At 32.1% G+C, this 19,856-nt stretch overlaps 3 protein-coding genes and 1 non-coding gene across 4 annotated transcripts; 3 read left to right on the top strand and 1 right to left on the bottom strand.

Annotated features, from left to right (window-relative positions):
- Positions 1-289: 289 nt before the first annotated feature.
- LOC123887271 (PGR5-like protein 1A, chloroplastic) lies at positions 290-4,542 on the top strand. Its single transcript, XM_045936554.1, has 11 exons — positions 290-604; positions 687-805; positions 1,621-1,717; positions 1,827-1,927; positions 2,348-2,404; positions 2,624-2,700; positions 3,215-3,266; positions 3,671-3,781; positions 3,864-3,961; positions 4,052-4,127; positions 4,272-4,542. The coding sequence occupies exons 1-10, from the start codon at positions 430-432 to the stop codon at positions 4,119-4,121; spliced, it is 957 nt and encodes a 318-aa protein (XP_045792510.1). The 5' UTR covers positions 290-429; the 3' UTR covers positions 4,122-4,127; positions 4,272-4,542.
- Positions 4,543-5,624: 1,082 nt separating this feature from the next.
- On the top strand, positions 5,625-7,378 carry LOC123887272 (putative expansin-A30). The gene is made up of 3 exons (XM_045936555.1): positions 5,625-5,814; positions 6,050-6,365; positions 6,933-7,378. The coding sequence occupies exons 1-3, from the start codon at positions 5,649-5,651 to the stop codon at positions 7,243-7,245; spliced, it is 795 nt and encodes a 264-aa protein (XP_045792511.1). The 5' UTR covers positions 5,625-5,648; the 3' UTR covers positions 7,246-7,378.
- Positions 7,379-8,478: 1,100 nt separating this feature from the next.
- On the bottom strand, positions 8,479-8,560 carry TRNAS-GCU. The gene has a single exon. It is a non-coding gene; the product is annotated as a tRNA-Ser (tRNA).
- A 3,763-nt stretch (positions 8,561-12,323) lies between these two features.
- Positions 12,324-18,480, top strand: LOC123887273 (protein FIZZY-RELATED 1-like). The gene is made up of 9 exons (XM_045936556.1): positions 12,324-13,027; positions 13,126-13,248; positions 13,407-13,511; positions 15,302-15,544; positions 15,645-15,839; positions 16,883-16,984; positions 17,078-17,140; positions 17,254-17,322; positions 17,978-18,480. The coding sequence occupies exons 1-9, from the start codon at positions 12,554-12,556 to the stop codon at positions 18,029-18,031; spliced, it is 1,428 nt and encodes a 475-aa protein (XP_045792512.1). The 5' UTR covers positions 12,324-12,553; the 3' UTR covers positions 18,032-18,480.
- Positions 18,481-19,856: the final 1,376 nt, after the last annotated feature.

Consider the following 19,856-nt stretch of genomic DNA (forward strand, 5'->3'; position numbering starts at 1 on the left):
TTTTCCGACACCGATATATAAGCTATCTGACACGTGTCGAATGAGTGTCATACGAATGTCGGATACCAACACGTGTTGGGCACCGCAACACGCCTAATCATAGAGGTGTCGGGGCTTCCTATATATATATATATATGTATGTATGCGGTTTTGTCTATGATTCATGTGGTGTATGTTGCATGAGTAGATATTTTCTGGACAAGTCATCACTGATAACAGCCACGTAAGCAACAAAATATGCTGACTGTGTCCAGATATATAACAAGAAATGACCAAAGGAAAATAAGCCGTTGCGTTTCCCTCCACACGTTCTCATTTGCCTTATCTTCAAGCTACTAGTCTCAAAAAATTTCCCTTTTTTTCTTAACATACCAAATTAATTCTGAAAATTTCTCAGAGTCACCACCACTATTGCTTGCAATAATCACCATGTTCACAGCAACCAAAGTAGCTTTCACATTAACACCCCCTCGTCTATGTACTGCACCCCCAACACCATCCATTCCAATTTCTTCTTCATTTTCTCGTCCTCAATTCACTTCCCGCCACTTATGTCTTCGCCGGAGATTATTCTTACTTTCCCCTAAAGCCACCGCTGATCAAGGTCTTGTAACTTTAATCACTTTTTCATTTTCTAACTACACCTCCCCTTTTTACTTATTTACTTATTCTTCTTTGTTTTTCAGGGAACGTTGAAGGAGATGGTGTTGTTGATAGTAATGTTCTACCATATTGTAGCATAGATCAAAAGAAAGTCAAGAAATCCGTTGGTGAACTCGAGCAAGAATTTCTTCAAGCTCTTCAAGTAAATATATGCCACTTTTTTTCTTTTGATTAATTAGCTTAATTTGTAGCTTGTAGCATAAGCGCTTATTGTATAAGTTTTTTCTAAAATAATTTTTTTTTTTCCGTATGATCTATAAGATGCTTTCGTAAGCTATGTTGGAGAGCTTATGAAAATAAGCTGAAAACAGCTTATGAACATGTTAGCTATTTTCATTAAGGACCTCTTTGGATAAGCAGCTTAGTTTACAGTTTATAGCATAAGCACTTGTTTTATACGTTATTTCTAAAACTAAAGATAAAATAAAGTTCAATTGTTTTGGTATAATATATATAAGCTGCTTTCATAAGTTATGTTGTAGAGCTTATGAAAATAAGTTGAAAACAGCTTATGAACGTGTCATAAGCTATTTTTGCAAGTTCTTACTTATAGTGTAATAAGTGTTTATGTCAGTAGATAAGTTCAAATAAGTAAGCAATCCCTGAATTTTATGCTGTTCTACACAGCTTTTGGATAAGCAGCTTAGTTTACAGTTTATAGAATAACCACTTATTGTATATGTTATTTCTAAAACAACAGATAAAATAAAGTTCAATTGTTTTCTTTAATCTATAAGCTGTTTTCATAAGTTATGTTGTAAAGCTTATGAAATAAGTTAAAAACAGCTTATGAACATGTCATAAGCTATTTTTGCAAGTTCATACTTATAGTCTAATAAGTGCTTATGTTAGTAGATAAGTTCAAATAAGTAAGCAAGCCCTGAATTTTATGCTGTTCGACACAGCTTTTGGATATGTGGATTAAAATTTGTGATTGGTTTATGTTTTGTTTGACAGTCATTCTATTATGAGGGAAAGGCTATTATGTCGAATGAAGAATTTGATAATCTCAAGGAAGAACTCATGTGGGAAGGAAGCAGTGTTGTTATGCTAAGTATGGTGTAATTTCGCTATGTTGTTACTCTTATATATGAATAATAATGAATTAGTGTTAATATGTAAGTTTATGTTTTTTAAGTCTTTGTTGAATTACTGTTGTGCAGGTTCAGATGAGCAAAAATTTCTTGAAGCTTCTATGGCTTATGTATCTGGAAATCCAATTTTGAATGACAGAGAGTATGATGCATTGAAATTGAGGCTAAAGGTTTGCTACTTGCATATTTTCATTTCCTTCATGAAAAGTCGCTTTTGTGTTTTGTGGTATGAATTCGTCATTGTCTTGCTTATAATTGAAAGGAAAAAGAAGTAAAATTATATCATTCGGACCAAGTTAAAGGTTAGGAACTTTTTTTAGATCAATTAAGTGACTGGGATCGAATGGTTAATGAGCTCCCAGTTAAGGACGAATTGTACTGGAGAACTCGAGTTTGAATCCTGACTAGAACAATCATTGACCTTACTTTACTTACCTTCCATTCCCTTGAGAACCGGAAGGTTAAGACAAAATCAGTTCTAGTAGTTATATTGGTCACGGAAATTTGGGAATTTAGTTGTAATTGCTTTATTAGCTTTGCAAATCCCTCTCTTTCTTGCATAATTTACTGATCTCATGGTTGTTTTCCAGAGGGAAGGGAGTGAAATTGTGGTCGAGGGTCCAAGGTGCAGCCTTCGAAGTAGAAAGGTAAATGTTGATATGTAATCTATTCTCTTATTTCAGCTTTGGTAGTTAGGTATATAGAATTCATTAATGTTCCTTTATTCACAAGTTACAACATCTAGAATTCAGCTTCGGGATTTTATCCTATCATTTGGGATTTATGAATCACGAGTACTTCGATGATAGCATATGGCATCTGCTGTGTTTAATCTTTATTCTATACTTATTACAGTCTGTTTATAGGTTTACAGTGACCTGTCCGTTGACTATTTAAAGATGTTCTTGCTGAATGTCCCAGCCACGGTGGTTGCATTAGGATTGTAAGTAGCTTTCACTTCTCTCTTTATCTGCGTTTTACTATTAATATGGACTTTGCTGGTTCGTGATGGTGAAACCTTTGGTTCCCCATTTGATGTAAACATTTTACTGTATCGTATAGTTAAAATTCTGATGCCAAATATATAATTGGTCTCAGACACACAATTTTTGCCGACACTGAAAGTTTGAAAATGACGTTGTAATACTCATATGACAGTTTGCAGCAGATATGACATAGATAATGTATTTATCTTTCTTTCATATATGTTTCTGATTCCGAGGATTTGAATAAGGTCTTACTCATTATGACTATAACTTAAGGAATGCAAGAAGTGAAAAATATATACTGATTTTTACATATCCATTCATCAAATACCTGATATCAGTATCCGTTTTTGTCATTTATCTTTCTTACATCAAAGGTTTCATCCTAAATGATGAATTAAAGTACATTTTTGCCTTAGGTCTTGACTTTTTGCGCCTTTAATTTGTAATTTTCCCCTTGTGATCTTTTAGGTTCTTCTTCCTTGATGATATAACTGGATTTGAGATCACTTACTTGCTAGAGGTATGTTCTCATTTTCAGTTGTACCTAGAATTGCAAACTGGTCATTTTGGTGTAATTTGATTCCAGAATGTCATAGCATCTGAGACTACTTGCATTTTTAAGGTCCTTTCATTTCTTACATTTGATTGCTTTCTTGATCTCAAGAAGCAGTTTATCTGTACACCATTGGATTTTGTATATCTTTTAGCTGGAAGAAAGATCATCTGCAGGGTAAACATTAAACGCAAAGTGCAAATGGAGAAAGAAAAAACAGCGAATCATATTTTATTATAAAGTACAAATTAAAGTAACATGATAACAGTACATAGATTTGCAAAACTCATCCAATTATATTGAAAAAGATATTACACTTCATGCTACTATAAGTTATAACAGATATTAATACTATGGATTGTTGAGTGCAGCTGCCGGAGCCTTTTAGTTTCATTTTCACTTGGTTTGCTGCTGTTCCCCTCATTGTATATCTAGCTCTATCATTAACAAGAGCCATTATCAAAGATTTTGTGATTTTAAAGGTATGAATTTTCTTAACACTATTTTATAGGTCATATTGAACTGCTATATACATTATACACTGATTGTTTAAATTTTTTAAAGGGTCCCTGCCCAAACTGTGGACATGAAAATACCTCCTTCTTCGGGACTATACTGTCAATTTCAAGTGGTGGTTCCAACAACAAAGTCAAATGCTCCGAGTAAGTACAAATATACTGCTGACTATCTAACCATTCTGGTTTCATATTTTATCATTAAACTAATTAAATTCTTTGTAACATTTGAATCAGCTGTGGAACTGAAATGGTTTATGATTCAAGTACAAGATTGATTACATTGCCAGAAGGAAGTAATGCCTAAGTGGAGGTACATTCCTAGCATACTCTCTCGTACGTCTGTCAAAATTTATTGAAGAGTATATGTTTTGCATATCTTGCAACACAAGGTAACGGTTTCGTGTGAACATATGTGCATACATCCATCCTCATTTTATGTTGTGTATGCATACAGGTATTCCTGGAAACCATATTCATTGTTCAAGCAATGGAAGCTCATTAATAGGAGTTACTATGAAAGTGACAAATTTATGAATCAGCAATGTGCTGTATTATGTTATCACTGTCACTCATAATGTGTGTGAATGTGTCACACTATCCTACTTGTAAGTATATGGGCTTTGTATACTTGTAAGTAATATGGACTTTGTATAGCATACACTGCATTGTTTACTGGAAGAAGAGTTATGAGGGTGCTTAACACCATCAATGAGTCTAACCTTAAATAATGTGTGTAAGGAGTTTTGTTACACCATCAATGAGTCTAACATTGATCTGAAACTTTACACCAGCAGGAACATGATCAATAACATTAACAAAAAGGAATATTGAGGATGTGCAAATTATTAAAGCTAATTGACAATTAACTGAAAGATTTGAAGTTAAACAAGGCTGTGTAATATAAGTAATAACAATATATGGCCATTTTTTATATCAGCAATGGATCTATGGTTGGAACTAGTATAACATTCCATGAACCAGAGTTTCCAAATACTTTCTTCACATCAGTGTCATTTACTATGTGCCATTTTTGGATGTTAATAAAACATGGATTTCCAATTGCATGATGGTATTATAAAACTGAATGTTAAACTTTTTAGCTAATGTGACCCTACAAATTGGAAATGGATTGAGTGTGGCGCCTCACGTGTAATTAACCTGCAGTCACATGTTCAGAGCCTTCTGATTAAAATTAAACGGTTCATATTTTTTAAAAATTTACCTTGAAATCTAAACCCCGGATCTCACTTACTGCATACGTTCATGAGTGTCCGCGCCAAATCTAGATCCCCGCAAATTACATTATATTAATATAAATGTCTTGACTAGCTAAAAAACCCTTAAGGTATATAAGCTCAATTTCATGGGCTGGAGGTCTTCTATATAATTTTTGAATATCCAACTCAGCTATGGAAAATGTTTTTTTAGTAATTAACAACATTGCTGCTGTGAATGAATTATTATAGAAACATGTTGGATTTATCAAAAAAAATAAGAAACATGTTGGCACGACTTTTATTTTTTTTATATACTTGTATAAGAAATATGGGAATGATATAATATTCCTGGATCATTGTGTATGTAACTACATCATTGGCTAGCAATATTGTTTCTAGAAAATAACAAAAAGAAAATAAGAGTACAAATAACATCAGTAATATTGTTGACTTGGAAAGATAGATATAGAGACATAATCGATCTTCGTGGGAATCACTAAGGCAATTAATTAGGGAAGTGCTGTTGAAATTGAAAGTTATATAAGGACTCATGTATGTAAAAATACAATGAGCATCCATTAATTCCAATCTTTAATTTATCCATAATCTCAACAATGGCTGCTATTTATCAATCTTGTAGCTTGTTGAATACAATTACAATTACATTGATGCTCATAATCATTGGAAAGCCAGCTCTAGTCATGGGCACATTTCAACCTAGTCAGTGGACCCCTGCTCATGCCACATTTTATGGTGACGAGACCGCTTCTGCCACCATGGGTACGTTGTAAAATGATCATTAATATTATTTTATATAAAATGCTCTTGCGTACATTGTCATTGACATGTTTTTCTTTTTATGGTGAACACTCGGTTCACATCTTATTTTGATATAAATCACTACACTGTTGTACTTGTACCAGTATGTATCAAAGTAAGATGTGTTCCGAAAAATTCACTTTTTTTATTGTTATGGTAAGTGGTAACTAATTAAAATTTGATTTACTTATTAAAGGAGGAGCATGTGGGTATGGAAATTTGTTTGTGAATGGTTATGGGACAGACACAGCAGCATTGAGTTCAACATTGTTTAATAATGGATATGCATGTGGGACTTGTTATCAAATAAAATGTGTCAAATCGAGTGCATGTAACACTAACGTGCCTTATACTACAGTCACTGCTACAAATCTTTGCCCCCCTAATTGGTCTGAGGCCTCTGATTATGGTGGATGGTGCAACCCACCACGTTCACATTTTGATATGTCTAAGCCTGCTTTCATGAAAATTGCACAGTGGAAGGCTGGTATTGTCCCTATTATGTATCGCAGGTAATTAGATTTCAAACCTTATATTTAATAACATAAAATGCTGATCCGATCCATATTTTTCTAATGTGACATAATCAATCATTTGATTCAATCACGCGATTTGGACTATTAGAACAAAATCAGACATTTCACATTTCCAAGTTGGTAAATCAAACTCAATACACAAAGTTGAAACACTAGTCATGCGATCTTGACTATCATATTGGATTCAAACATTTCATTTCCGACTTTGATAAGTTGAGTCCGAAATACAAAGTCGAAACCTGAGTTGTCTGATCTTTATCCAGACAACTGCGTGATTGTGTGAATGTAGAGTTCAAATTGTCTACTGTCACATAATCACGCATTTGACATAGTCACGCAATTTAAACTATCATATCAAAAAATTAGACGATCCATACTTCAACTTGCATATGCCGAGTTCAAAATACAAAGTTGAAATGTGAATTGTTCTATCATGATCCGACCATTCCGGTTGACAATTGCATGAATATGTGTTGACAAAAAAAAAAAAATCCAATTTCACTCACAATATGATTTATTGACAAATTTTAATCAATTTCTTAGAGTACCTTGTGCAAGAAGTGAAGGGTTTAGATTCTCTTTCCAAGGAAATGGGTATTGGTTATTAGTGTATGTGATGAATGTGGGAGGTGGAGGAGATATTGCCAACATGTGGGTGAAAGGAAGCAAAACAGGATGGATTAGCATGAGCCACAATTGGGGTGCTTCTTACCAAGCATTTGCAACACTTAGTGGCCAAACTCTTTCTTTTAAGGTTACTTCTTACACAACTAAAGAAACTGCAATAGCATGGGATGTTGCTCCTTCCAACTGGGCTGCTGGATTAACCTATTCCACACATATCAATTTTCATTGAAATTTTGTATAATTACCTTTTCTGTTCATTTACTTGTTTAAACACTATGGTTATTTTTATCTTATTTGATAAATTTCCCACAAAAGAAGCATATGGTCATTGTCAAGAGACTATTTTTTTTTATAGGTCAAATTTTCACTTCTGTATTTGGCGGAATACAAAGGTGCTAAAGTATTATTAATCATTTTCGGTAATTGTTATGCCACGACAATATACTGGTTTTTATACATGTATCTAATTAAATTACATTATAATGTACATGTGAGATGTGATTGTATCATTAGGCAAATTGGCCTTTAATCACCTTAGATAATACTCTAGATCTAAGACAAACACATTCATTAAAACAGTATTCCAACAATCATGCCCCTTTGCCTCAGATTTGTCTCAAGTATTCCTCAGTTGTTGCTTGCCTCATTCCTTGTTGAATAATATAAGTTCCTTGTGTTTAACACTGATAACTTACTACACCAAACCCAATTAGTACAGTGCATTATATAGCACCATCTTTGTACATTGTGAAAACAATATATATATACTATAATAACTATGGGGAAAAAAAACTCAAATCCTACTTTGAAAAGAAGGTTTAAACATTTGTAGAGAAGTTTTACCATACAAGTGGATTTACTTTGTAACGATAAGTTCAACACAATATAAAACTTAATATGTCTATCATGATGGAAGTTGTTTATTAGTCCAAAAATCATTGTCATGAGATGAGAGAACAAAAATTATTGAAATAGATAAATCACATAGAAAATAATATAGAGCTCTTACTCCCAAAACGCAATGCTGAAAAAGAGGAAATCTAGTTAGAATTTGAGATAATAAGGATCACCTTGAACAAATAGAATACTCGCTCGGCAATGATGACTGTCAGTCAGATGCATAACGGTGGCTGCAATTTGGCGAGAGGTGTTTAATGGATTGTGTGTGATTTTTGGACTCAATTGGATTAAGTTATTTGTGATTATTTGAGCTTATATAGTTGAGATTATGCAAATAATAACTCATGACAGATTTATAAGTTGTTTTCATCTTATTTTCATAAAATAACTTATGAAAACAACTTATAACTTATATAACAATAATTCAATTTGACAGTAATTACAAATTTCCTTAACCAACAAGAACAACATTACATATAGATTGTACCAAAAATGTTGAAAAGATATCTCAATCCATATTCATTATTTTGGCAAAAATTGAAAGAAAAAAAAAAACAAATTTCGTCGCCTGAGAGATTCGAACTCTCGCGGGGAAACCCCATGTACTTAGCAGGCACACGCCTTAACCACTCGGCCAAAGCGACTTGTTGTTCCTCTTTCCAATTTTATGTTATTTATATGAACACATACGTTTGTTATTTTTTAAGGAAAATGTTTTCTTTTTATGTAAACATTAAAAAATTGACTAGAAAAAAAAGTAGCAGTTAGAACAATCCAATAGTCACCTACTTTCAATCTAAAAAATGAAAGGAAAAGACAAAAAGATTACTCTATTTTGCCTTATCGTTAATTGAAATGCTATACTTTGATGTGTTTTTATGTTGTTTGTTTTTTCTCACCATCTTTAGATATCTCAATACATTCATTATTTTGTTAATTATACTCTTTTGGCTGAAAGTTATTATTGATCTTTTCTATAGACTTATAGTATTAATCTTTAAATAGGTTGGCATGGCAGCATCATTGTACAAAAATAAAAGGCTGGCATCTTCACCAATTTTATAGCAACCTTTAATAAATCTCATGTGCTTAGTTTCTACAACTATCTGTTGTTACGTATAGACAAAGTTAATAGGATTATTACTTAATTAAGTTTGGCTTATAGTGGATTGCAGTTGATGAGTATTCATGACAAATCTCGTACATAAATTGAGCTATTATATGTTAGTTGAGTGTGAAAAATAAAAATATTAACGGGTTTTAACAAACAAAAATTTACATCACTGTTATTATTTAATCTTTAATTTACATTAAATATTTGAATTATTAAGCTAATAACATTTTAAGTTTTTATTTTGTACATATAATATTTTGAGGTTTTAACAATAAAATGTTATAAAAAGTCATTTCAAACATGTCCTAAAAAAATATTGCTTCGAACATATGTCACGTGAACTTTTGTTAAAAATAATGGACTAAAATTTGTACCAAAAATGTAGAGAAAACAAATGTTGAAGGATATTTTTAAGGGATTAAAAATAAAAATTGATATATATTCAACTTAATAGTCGAGCTCAATTAGTTAATAAACGACAAATCATTCGTGAGAATCTGAATTTATTTTTTCAATGAAATAATTATTAATCAAACTTTATTTATTTCGTAAAACTTTAGAATATATAAGCACCTTTTCTCTATGGAAGAGTTATAAACAAAAAAAAAAAAAATATTTAATCCTATATAAAAATGCAAGACAATTTTATTTTTTTATAAGCCACGGCCCACGGGACAAGTTTCATGACGTGCGTGCATCAGCATCGGTATATTAGCATCTAGAATAGATAGCATTCATGTAGATAACATTGTTTAACCACTATATTATATATATCAACAATATTTTGTAAAATAAAAGATACTATGAACTATGAAGAACATATTATTTATATATAAATTTACAGAAAATTTAGATCATAGTATTTATATACAAACATATTTTATTCTTTGAATAATATTTTTTTTTACTCAATTCTTTTAGGAATACATATCTATAAAGAATGATATTAGATGAAATAAAATGCATTCATAAAGAATGATATTAGATGAAATAAAATGCATTAAATCAGTTTTCGTGAGCATAATTCAGTCAATAGAGACATTATAAGTATTGTGTAAGTATCGAGATTCGAACAATAATACATCCACTTATTTATCTTAACACTTTCTATATCCCAAAAAAAAAATGTAACACTCTATTATGTATTTTTAGTCTATTCAGTTATTTATGAGGCATTCTATTATAATCTACACTTGTATATATTAGACATTATAAGTATTTTTATGTATTTTTAGTCTATTCAGTTATTTATGAGGCTATCCCATTTGGGACATTGTGACAATGGTGGAATAAATTTCTATGGTTTGAGAACGAGGATCAATCCCCACTGACCCCACTCAGTATATTCAAGTGTTTTTCTTAAACAAATATTCAAGTTTTTAATATTTTGCATTTATTTTTGTTCGCAAAATTATGTATAAAAGAATCGTTTTATATGTAGTGTTTAGTATTGTCATATGACTCATAAAAATGTCTTTGCTTTTTCATCTATTTTATGTTTAATTCTTTTACCACAAATTTTATTATAAAAAAAAAAAATGATTCTCTTATGTTGATGGATCCCATGGAAACAAAGAAAAAACTCCCCGAGGCAAAAATGGAGAGGAGGGTATTTTGGGTGGCGGGATATATAATGAATAAAGAAAAAACTCCCGGGGGTATTTTTTCGGTTTTATGCTTTTTTATTTTTATATTTTTTTTGTTTTCATCTGTATCTGCTCCACTTGATCGCATAATCTGGTTTAGATGTCAGTTCTCACATCAAGTAGTTATAGTCTCTTGCCAATTGCAGTTGCGGGAGTTCGAACTGTGATTCTTCATACCAAATTTAGTGAATCATCACTGAATCAACTAAAAATTTATTTATTTTTTTATATTTTTGACGAAAGGTGTTACACTCTTTTATGTCAATTTCATAATTGCATTATTTTTTTCTCTATAGATATGTATATATCTTTTATTTTATTTTTTAAATTTAATAGGGTGCATTATTAAAGCAATTAGGATTTATCTTATATAACCAAAAATAAAGTTGGCCTTTTATAAAAAGGGATTTTTTGGTTTTATAAAAAGGGATTGGTCATTTAAAATATAATGTGGATCGATATGGAAATAATAAAAATATAAAAAAAAGTTTTATTATTGTTTGACCAAAAAATCATAATTTATTAATGATATAATAATACTATAAAAAAATTAATTATATATTTTATTAATTACAATATTTGAAATAATTAATGATTATAATATCAATGATAGTAGCATTCAAATGGACATTAACGTAGCAATGTGTGTGTATATATAGTCAGCCTTCACTGAATTTAAATTTGAGAGCTCACGGTTATATGTATTAGTTTTAGTAATGTTTGACACTTTATATATCAACAAATAAATGAATATTGAGTTGTAAAAAAAATTATAAATGATGAAATACTTTTTTTAAGATGCTCTATATTAAAATAATTCAAAACTCTAATGTGGTTCAAGAAACGTCAACTTAATGGTAAGAATTTGATTTTGTAATTTAAAATAGCTTAAATTCAAATCACACACGAGACTTTCGTAATAAAAATATTAGTAATAATTTCGTCTTTTTTATAAAAAAAATAATAAATCATTTATAATTAAAATTTATAACTTTAATCATATATTCTTATATCTTTTTGGTCAAAAAAGAAAAGTAATTGAATTACAACATTTTATTTTTGACGAAATGACCATACGTTACTGATGTTAAGACTTAGATTTGACTAATCTAAAATTAATACAAAATATTTTTTTTTATACAATACAAAATACTTTAATTAAAGGAATAATAAAGATAATAATCTATTGAAACAAATTTAACGGATAATCTTGTAATAAATTATTATAAAATAAAGTTACAATTATAAATTTTTCAATCAAAAATTATTCGATATTCCAAAAAAAAAAAATATTCTTTCTTTAAAACGCACTCATGCCAAATCTAGTAATAAGATATTGAATAGAAATAAAACTTTACTTTTAACTAAAGGGATATATTTACTATACATTAAACAAAAGCAAAAAGGATTCTAAAAAACAATTATGCATATTAATTATTACAAGATTTTGTATAAATTTAGGTGTAGTCTCTCGTCAAGGTTGAAACGTTTTTTAAACCCAAAAAATTAAAATATAAGACAAAATAATAATTTTGTTCTTTTCCTCTGTCATAAAATATTGAAAAAAGATTGTACCCAAAAATAAATAAAAAAATATTGAAAAAAGAAAAAAAAAAAGATTATAAAAGAGTGAGGTTGGGTGAAGGAGTTAGGATTGTGGAAAACAAAGGTACAGTTTGTGAAGAGAAGAGAAAAACAAAGAATCTCTCTCTCTCTCTCTCTCTCTCTCTCTCTCTCTCTCTGCACAGTTATCAAGAAATAAAGCGTTTTTTAATTTTTATTATTTTAATTAATAAAACAAATATATAAACCGAAAAGAAAAGCTGTGAAATCTTTTACCGTATTTTTTTCCCGGGAAAAAAATTAACAGCTCCGTCATGGATGGATCAACCGGTAACCGAAATAATCCACCGTCAGCCATGTCACCACCGCCTGAGCCATCACCGGAAAGTCTCCGTCACGTGAAGCGTATGCTTAATTCCAACCATTATACATCACCTTCTAGAACAATCTACTCCGATAGGTTTATTCCGAGTAGATCTGCGTCCAAATTCGCTCTCTTTGATATCAATACTCCGACGGAAGGAAGAGATGATAGTTCTAGCGCTTACACCACTCTTCTTCGTACCGCTTTGTTTGGACCCGATGTTGCCGGTGTTGTAGCTCCTGTAACGCCGGAGAAGATGGACTCGCCGTCGATGACATTACCGAGCAGGAATATTTTTAGGTATAAGACGGAGACTCGTCAGTCCATGCATTCGCTTTCGCCGTTTATGTCGGATGATGTTGTTCCCGGTGTTAATCATAGTCCGGTTAAGGCTCCGAGGAAGGTTCCTCGATCGCCTTATAAGGTAAATTTGATTTTTGATTTTTGATTTTATTTAATGTTGGTGAATTAGGTTTTTGATTTTTGTTATGGAGATGAGAATTTGTGATTTTGTTTTGATAGGTTTTGGATGCACCTGCATTGCAAGATGATTTTTATCTGAATCTGGTGGATTGGTCTTCACACAATGTGTTGGCTGTTGGTTTGGGAAATTGTGTTTATCTCTGGAATGCTTGTAGCAGCAAGGTTAGATTTTTCATATGATTTGTGTGTTCAATTATGCAGATTGTAATCTGAAAGTTTGTATTTTTAATTATTGATTACATTTTGATATGCAGATTGCAACCTGAAAGTTTTGATTTTGATTTTTAATTATTGATTCAATTTTGATATGATTTATGCAGGTAACTAAATTATGCGATTTAGGGGTTGATGACTGTGTTTGTTCTGTTGGCTGGGCTCAACGTGGTACTCATCTTGCTGTTGGAACGAACAATGGTAAAGTTCAGGTAAGAAATAATGTCATAAATGCTGATCACACGTAGCTTAAGGGTTTCCAAATGAGTGTGTTTGATGGTATTTGTGAATTGTGACAATTGCTTTGATTTTCTTCCTGGGTTTTTATTGCCTGTTTTATTTTTCTTCCATATACTGCTATTCTATTTCTCGGTTAAGCGAAAGGAATATTTTTTTCCCCTTTGGGAACATAGGAATGATAACATGATGTGATATCTTTGCATTCTAAACAAGTGCTGTAGTCATTTTTAGCATTCTAAATGTGGTAGGTTAGCTGTTTTTACTATCATGAAACCCAGATTTATTTGGTAAGCACACCATCTGCATAGAAGAAGAAAGAAAAACACCACAAAGAAGGGTGCATTGTGGTATAGTGTGATGAAGATGATGCTGTCTTTCGTTTAGGTTGGAGAGAAAAACGAAAGGCAAGGAATTAATTAGAAATTGCTAGAGATAAGAGGTTTAGTTAAAATCGTTTTTTTCACCCTGTTTTGGAGATAAGAGGTTTAGTTAAAATCCTTTCTTGGGGAACACACTCACTCAGCCGGCATGGACAGTTACGTACCTTCTAAATATCTTTTAACACACATTAGGCATATAAAAGGCTACGTTTTAATACATTTAATGTTGTTTTAATGTTTGACTATGCATTTACGTATATTGATATAATATACTTTTTAATAGATATGGTGATACCTTGTCGTTTACGTCCTTGATTAGCTCTTGTCGTGTTGCTGTTTCTTTGTCGTGATGTGCCATGTTGTGCATTATGTCTATTTTAATTGTCTATATCTGAAACTCGTTACTTTCTTGATCATCAGAGTTCCGTTACTATAGACTTGGGTTAAGGGCAAATCTTATACCTGCAAACATATCCGCATTTAATTTTATAATCACATATTTATCAAGTTTAAATTATGTTTTGACTTTTGCTTGTCGGATATGTTGCTTTGTATAGGTTTTACATTTAACCCACGTGGCACAAATGTCCCGTGTGGCACTCATGTTTCGGTGTTAATTCCATTGGTTTAAAAAAGTTAACAGTCAATACTTCAATACTAATTGATGTGGACTGGAACCGTCTCTTAAAATCCAATAGATAAGAGGGGAGAGAGATACTTCATGACAATTCACCACCAAAACCAGCTGATGCGGGACTCCCGTTTGTGTCAGCTAATCATTTAATGATTTATTTACTTAATGTATTGGTTCTATACTGTTTATGTCGAAATTATGCGTGCCTTTGTATAATATGTCATCTGAACTCGGTACCTCTGAGGTTCTACCAGATCTAGGAAATGCAGCTTTTTAACAACGGTTGTTCTAAGCAACTTAGGCTCTGGTTTTGGCAAGTTGTACTAGTTTGACTTTGATATTCAAAGTCAAATGCATATACTGATATTATGCATTTGACTTTGAACAAAGAACACTTATTTGCTTGCTTGATTGAATATTAACTGATCCATAATCTATACCCATTTTCCCTCAAGAGTGTGTATGGGATTACCCAGTTTTCATTCTAAGTTAGGTAGGTAGGTAGGTAGAAAGTGCACCACTTCCACCTTAAACGTTTTCCTTTGGAATGTCATCCCCAGGAAAAGTTGGTGTTTAGTTGACCTCTGCTTAACTGTTTTGTTGCATCAAAAAATGAGATGTCTTTTTTTCTCGTTGCGTCCCTGGAACTTGCTAAGTTCACATAATTATTTCTTTCATGAGCCTGTGTGTTCTCTGTTTCTATGCCACAGATTAACTCAAGCCTTGTTTTTAACTAATATCCATGTAGATTTGGGATGCAGCACGATGCAAGAAGATAAGATCTATGGAGGGTCATCGGTTACGGGTCGGGGCCTTGGCCTGGAGTTCATCTCTTTTATCTTCTGGTGGTCGGGATAAGAATATTTATCAACGAGATATACGCACACAAGAGGATTTTGTTAGTAAACTGTCAGGACACAAATCAGAGGTTTGTGGACTGAAGTGGTCATATGATAACCGCGAGTTAGCATCTGGAGGAAATGACAACAGAGTATGAAATTGCTAACTTAATCATTTATCTGAACTATCCAACTGCATTATTATTCTTTTCTTCTCCTGCATTGAAACTCACTCAATTCATATCTTTGCAGTTGTTTGTTTGGAATCAACACTCGACCCAGCCTGTCCTGAAATACTGCGAGCACACTGCAGCTGTTAAAGCTATTGCATGGTCACCTCATCTTCATGGACTTCTTGCATCTGGAGGAGGAACTGCAGATCGATGTATTCGTTTCTGGAATACAACCACAAACTCACACTTAAGCTGTATGGACACTGGAAGTCAGGTACGAGTAATTCTTAACATATTTATACTTTTATACAAATGCACTGCATTTCAATATTTGCCGTAATTCGCCACCGTTATAATTATTGGCCTTACATAGTTTTTCACTAGTTGATAGAAAATTCATGTTCCCTATTGGAAGGCAATTTCAATTACTCATTTAATGCATGGAAGGACAACAAACTGCCAAACCAAAAACTACGAAATGGAAAATGAAAAGAATAAACAGAACTTAATAATTCATAATACAATGTTGAAAAATTAATAAGGTTTAATAAAGGATTAGAAAAGGGCATGGTAGAGCATTGGACCTCAAGATTGACAGGCTATTTGTCTGTGTGATTTTCATAGTTCTGTTGAGAGATAACATTTGATCTTTCCTTACAGAACTGTTTTCTATTTATTGAGTAAACCTTGTTGAAAAATGTCACTTCTTCCTTGAAAAACTGTTCTCCTTTCCGTTTTTGAGAGGAGGGGGATGGGTAGTAGTATGTAATAAGTCACGGTAGCTGATTAATCTGGATTTTACAACGAGACATTCAATCATTTTCTGTGTATAGGTTATGACTAGTTTAACATTCACTATTTCTGATGGGCCAATTCTCTTAAAAGGAGTAAGTGTTATATAAAGGGGTGAGTTATGAATGAATTATTTACATCTCTAACATGCCAGTGATCTCTTACCATGAAATGTGTGCAATGGACAAGCCCATTTTTACCATTTGTAGAAATTCTACTTTTATTTAGAAGAACTAGGCCAACAGTGATGAACCCCTTGCCACTTACTAAAGAAGGCTCCCATACTATGTCAAAACCCAACTCTCTTAAAAGCTTAAAACATTACGTGAAGACTTGTGAATGGTTTTATACAATCTTATAAGTTATATACCATATACGTTAGATTCTTGAAGTTCTCTTTTTCAGTTCATAAATTTCAGAATATTTGGTATTTGCCTTTACATATTGAGACAAGAATAAAAGGGTCTTCTTCCTCTGCTATTTCTTAACACTGATCAAATGATGTTCAACCCTTATATTTGGCAGGTTTGCAATCTTGTCTGGTCCAAAAATGTCAATGAACTAGTAAGCACACATGGCTACTCCCAGAACCAGATAATTGTCTGGAGATACCCCACAATGTCAAAGGTAAAAAATGTCTTCTGTGATAAAGTATATGTCTTTTATTTTCACCCAACTTAAAACAAGTTTGACGATATTTTTTTTTGTCCTTTGACGCAGTTGGCTACTCTTACAGGCCATACATATAGGGTTCTTTATCTTGCCATCTCTCCAGATGGACAGGTATTTCAGTTCTTTCACCCAATCCTCATTCTAGATTACTGAGTATGTATGACAGAAAATGGTATTTGTCATCTATGCTATTTTCCTGATTCTTATGAGTTCTACTATTTCAGACTATTGTAACTGGAGCTGGAGATGAAACACTTAGGTTCTGGAATGTATTCCCTTCTCCTAAATCACAGGTAAATTCTTCGCTAAATGATTGAGAAAAATCTCATCCAATTGACTAGTTCTGCCAACTTACATTTTTGAATAATTTAGTTTTTTATTCCCGGAATTTTGCCTGTATTCCATTATCTATGACCGGAGTCCGGTGATTAGGAGATACTCTACATTAATTCACTTAAATAGTTTCTAAAAGGGCTGCAGTATCATTTTTCTTCTTTTCTTTTATTGTCGTTTTTGTTTTGTTTGAGACTTTAATTATAAGTTGCTTTGCATTCATGAAGATGGTCAACATACCATTCCTTGATCTCTCTTTTTTCATGTCATGAAAGACATTATACAGAAAAATATTATCCGTTGCTCATAAAGTTTGCCTTACATATCTCATGTGAGATTTATCAATTGCCAATTACCTAGATAACCAAATTCATCAGTTTTACATTTGGATGTATAAGTTTTATGGATGGTTACTCAAAGAACTACCGCTACCAACCTTGGTAAAGTGGGTATATGACTTGATCCTTATTTGGTTAAGCATGTGAGATATGTGGGGCAAATGCCGTGTAAAAATGACATTATTCAGTATGTGAAGATATAGTATGTAATGTAAATCTTCTGGATTATTTCATTGTTTATATGATCATTGACACACGGATGTGACCATTGCTGCAGAATACTGAAAGTGAAATCGGAGCATTATCTCTTGGAAGAACTACAATCAGATGATCGCTCCTGGCATTTCAACCCGATCATGTGGCATATTTCTAAGCTTGGGTTGCTGTGTAGAACTAAATTTCAGAGCAGAGAACACCATGGTGGAAAAACTTTGAATATAAAAAACACCACCGCAACAGTATGCTTTACCAACTGGAGAGCTTTGCAGGGAGCTATAAAAGTTTTGATATGGCTGCCGGAAATAGATATTCATGCATTCATGTGTAGTCTAATTTTATATTGAAAAAAGATGAGAACAAGTGGGTAATTTATTGTTTTGGACTAATACATGCATTAACTGACAGAGCTGTAGCCAAGTTTTTTTATTACTCTCTTCCTTTTGGTTCTTTTTGATGGTGCTCTCCTGCATTATAATTTTAAGATGCTTAATCCTTAACGAGCTTGTAATAGCCGTTGTATATAATTATTCATTCTTAGGAGTGGTGTCAATGCTTTCTTTATATCAATATTTGTTCCCTCCTTATGCAATTACTTCTGATTGTGCATTAAAGTTTCTTCGAAATCATGATTTCGATGATATGGCTCAACTTATGACCTATTACCTAACGCAAGGGTGTGTTGATGTTGCTAGTTGTTACTTGAGAAGGAAATTTTATCTTCATCCAGATGAGAGGTGGCAAGCATTTTACCTCGCACCTAAACTAAAATGGTGTATGGTATGGATGCTCTACCAAACCAAAGTAGTTTTTTTTTTGTTTGGTCAAAGACCAAACCAAAGTAGTTAGTAATGAGAAATTTATTTTATTTAAAGCAACTTTATCTATTAGATATTTCATAGGATCTTATAGCTATATATATTTATTGTAAGAAAAATCTTCTGCTGATGATACGCGATTGTACTTCTTTGTTTGCGCTCTTTTTTTATATTCAGGCAATTATGCAATGATCTTTTCCTAGAGTCGTCCCTGTCTATAGAAAGAGAATATAATCCATAAGTCACAACCCACAATATCCAACATGGGTCCTTCCACACCTTCCAATCTCCAACTTGATATATACAATTAGGTCTTGTTAACAATTACCTTCAGAACACTCTTTAAGCATTTTTTTTAATGTGCTGACTTTACACATTTTTATAAAAAGTGCTCCCGGAACTTTCGTTAGTATTTCCCATACAATTATACATGGTACTCCCATTGTGTAAAGCCCCCTTGGAGTAGGGAGATGAGACGGGGTAAATTTCTTTGCCAACTAGTTGGCATAAACATCGTCTTCACTATTGACAAAGACAAAGCAGTAAGCCTTGATTAAGTCCGTCTAAAAGCAGGGAGAGATGGATCAACTCAGAAATTCGAATTGTTTATTAACGAGTTGGTGGATTAACAGATCGAATGCCAAACAATTTTTTTTTCTGATAGATTTATTATATGATTTATAAAACAGAAAATTAACAAACCTAAATCGAATAGTAAATAATAATTTATAATTCAACAGTCCTTGTCTCAAAAATAAAATTCAACAAGAACCAAATTGATTTTTGTAGACCATTACTAGTTAGCTTGGTTTCAATTAGCCACATCCTGTAACAATATCAATGTTTTTTTTTTTTTATAATGAACGATATCAATGTAATTCTTCAACAGATAAAGAATTCTCAAAATAAAACAAAAGTCCAACAATATTAAACAAGTCTCAATAGAATCAAGCATCAACAAAAATCCAGCAACATTAAATAAAACTCAAAATAAATTCAAACACCAAAATAAAACTAAATATATATTGGATTAAAAAAGAAAACAACACATGTGAAGTTTAGTTTTAATTTTTTGGGTCTAAAAAAGTAAAGAAAAAGACGAATCGAACTCACAATTAAAGT

This window comes from Trifolium pratense, linkage group LG5 (genome assembly GCF_020283565.1).
Source record: "Trifolium pratense cultivar HEN17-A07 linkage group LG5, ARS_RC_1.1, whole genome shotgun sequence".
Classification (NCBI taxonomy): domain Eukaryota; kingdom Viridiplantae; phylum Streptophyta; class Magnoliopsida; order Fabales; family Fabaceae; genus Trifolium; species Trifolium pratense.

Coding starts and splice junctions, on each gene's coding strand:
- LOC123887272 (XM_045936555.1), top strand. CDS start 5,649: ATGGCTGCTATTTATCAATCTTGTAGCTTGTTGAATACAATTACAATT. Junction 5,815..6,049: donor GACCGCTTCTGCCACCATGG/GTACGTTGTAAA, acceptor TACTTATTAAAG/GAGGAGCATGTGGGTATGGA. Junction 6,366..6,932: donor GTCCCTATTATGTATCGCAG/GTAATTAGATTT, acceptor TCAATTTCTTAG/AGTACCTTGTGCAAGAAGTG.
- LOC123887273 (XM_045936556.1), top strand. CDS start 12,554: ATGGATGGATCAACCGGTAACCGAAATAATCCACCGTCAGCCATGTCA. Junction 13,028..13,125: donor TTCCTCGATCGCCTTATAAG/GTAAATTTGATT, acceptor TTGTTTTGATAG/GTTTTGGATGCACCTGCATT. Junction 13,249..13,406: donor GGAATGCTTGTAGCAGCAAG/GTTAGATTTTTC, acceptor TGATTTATGCAG/GTAACTAAATTATGCGATTT.
- LOC123887271 (XM_045936554.1), top strand. CDS start 430: ATGTTCACAGCAACCAAAGTAGCTTTCACATTAACACCCCCTCGTCTA. Junction 806..1,620: donor AATTTCTTCAAGCTCTTCAA/GTAAATATATGC, acceptor TTTGTTTGACAG/TCATTCTATTATGAGGGAAA. Junction 1,928..2,347: donor CATTGAAATTGAGGCTAAAG/GTTTGCTACTTG, acceptor GTTGTTTTCCAG/AGGGAAGGGAGTGAAATTGT.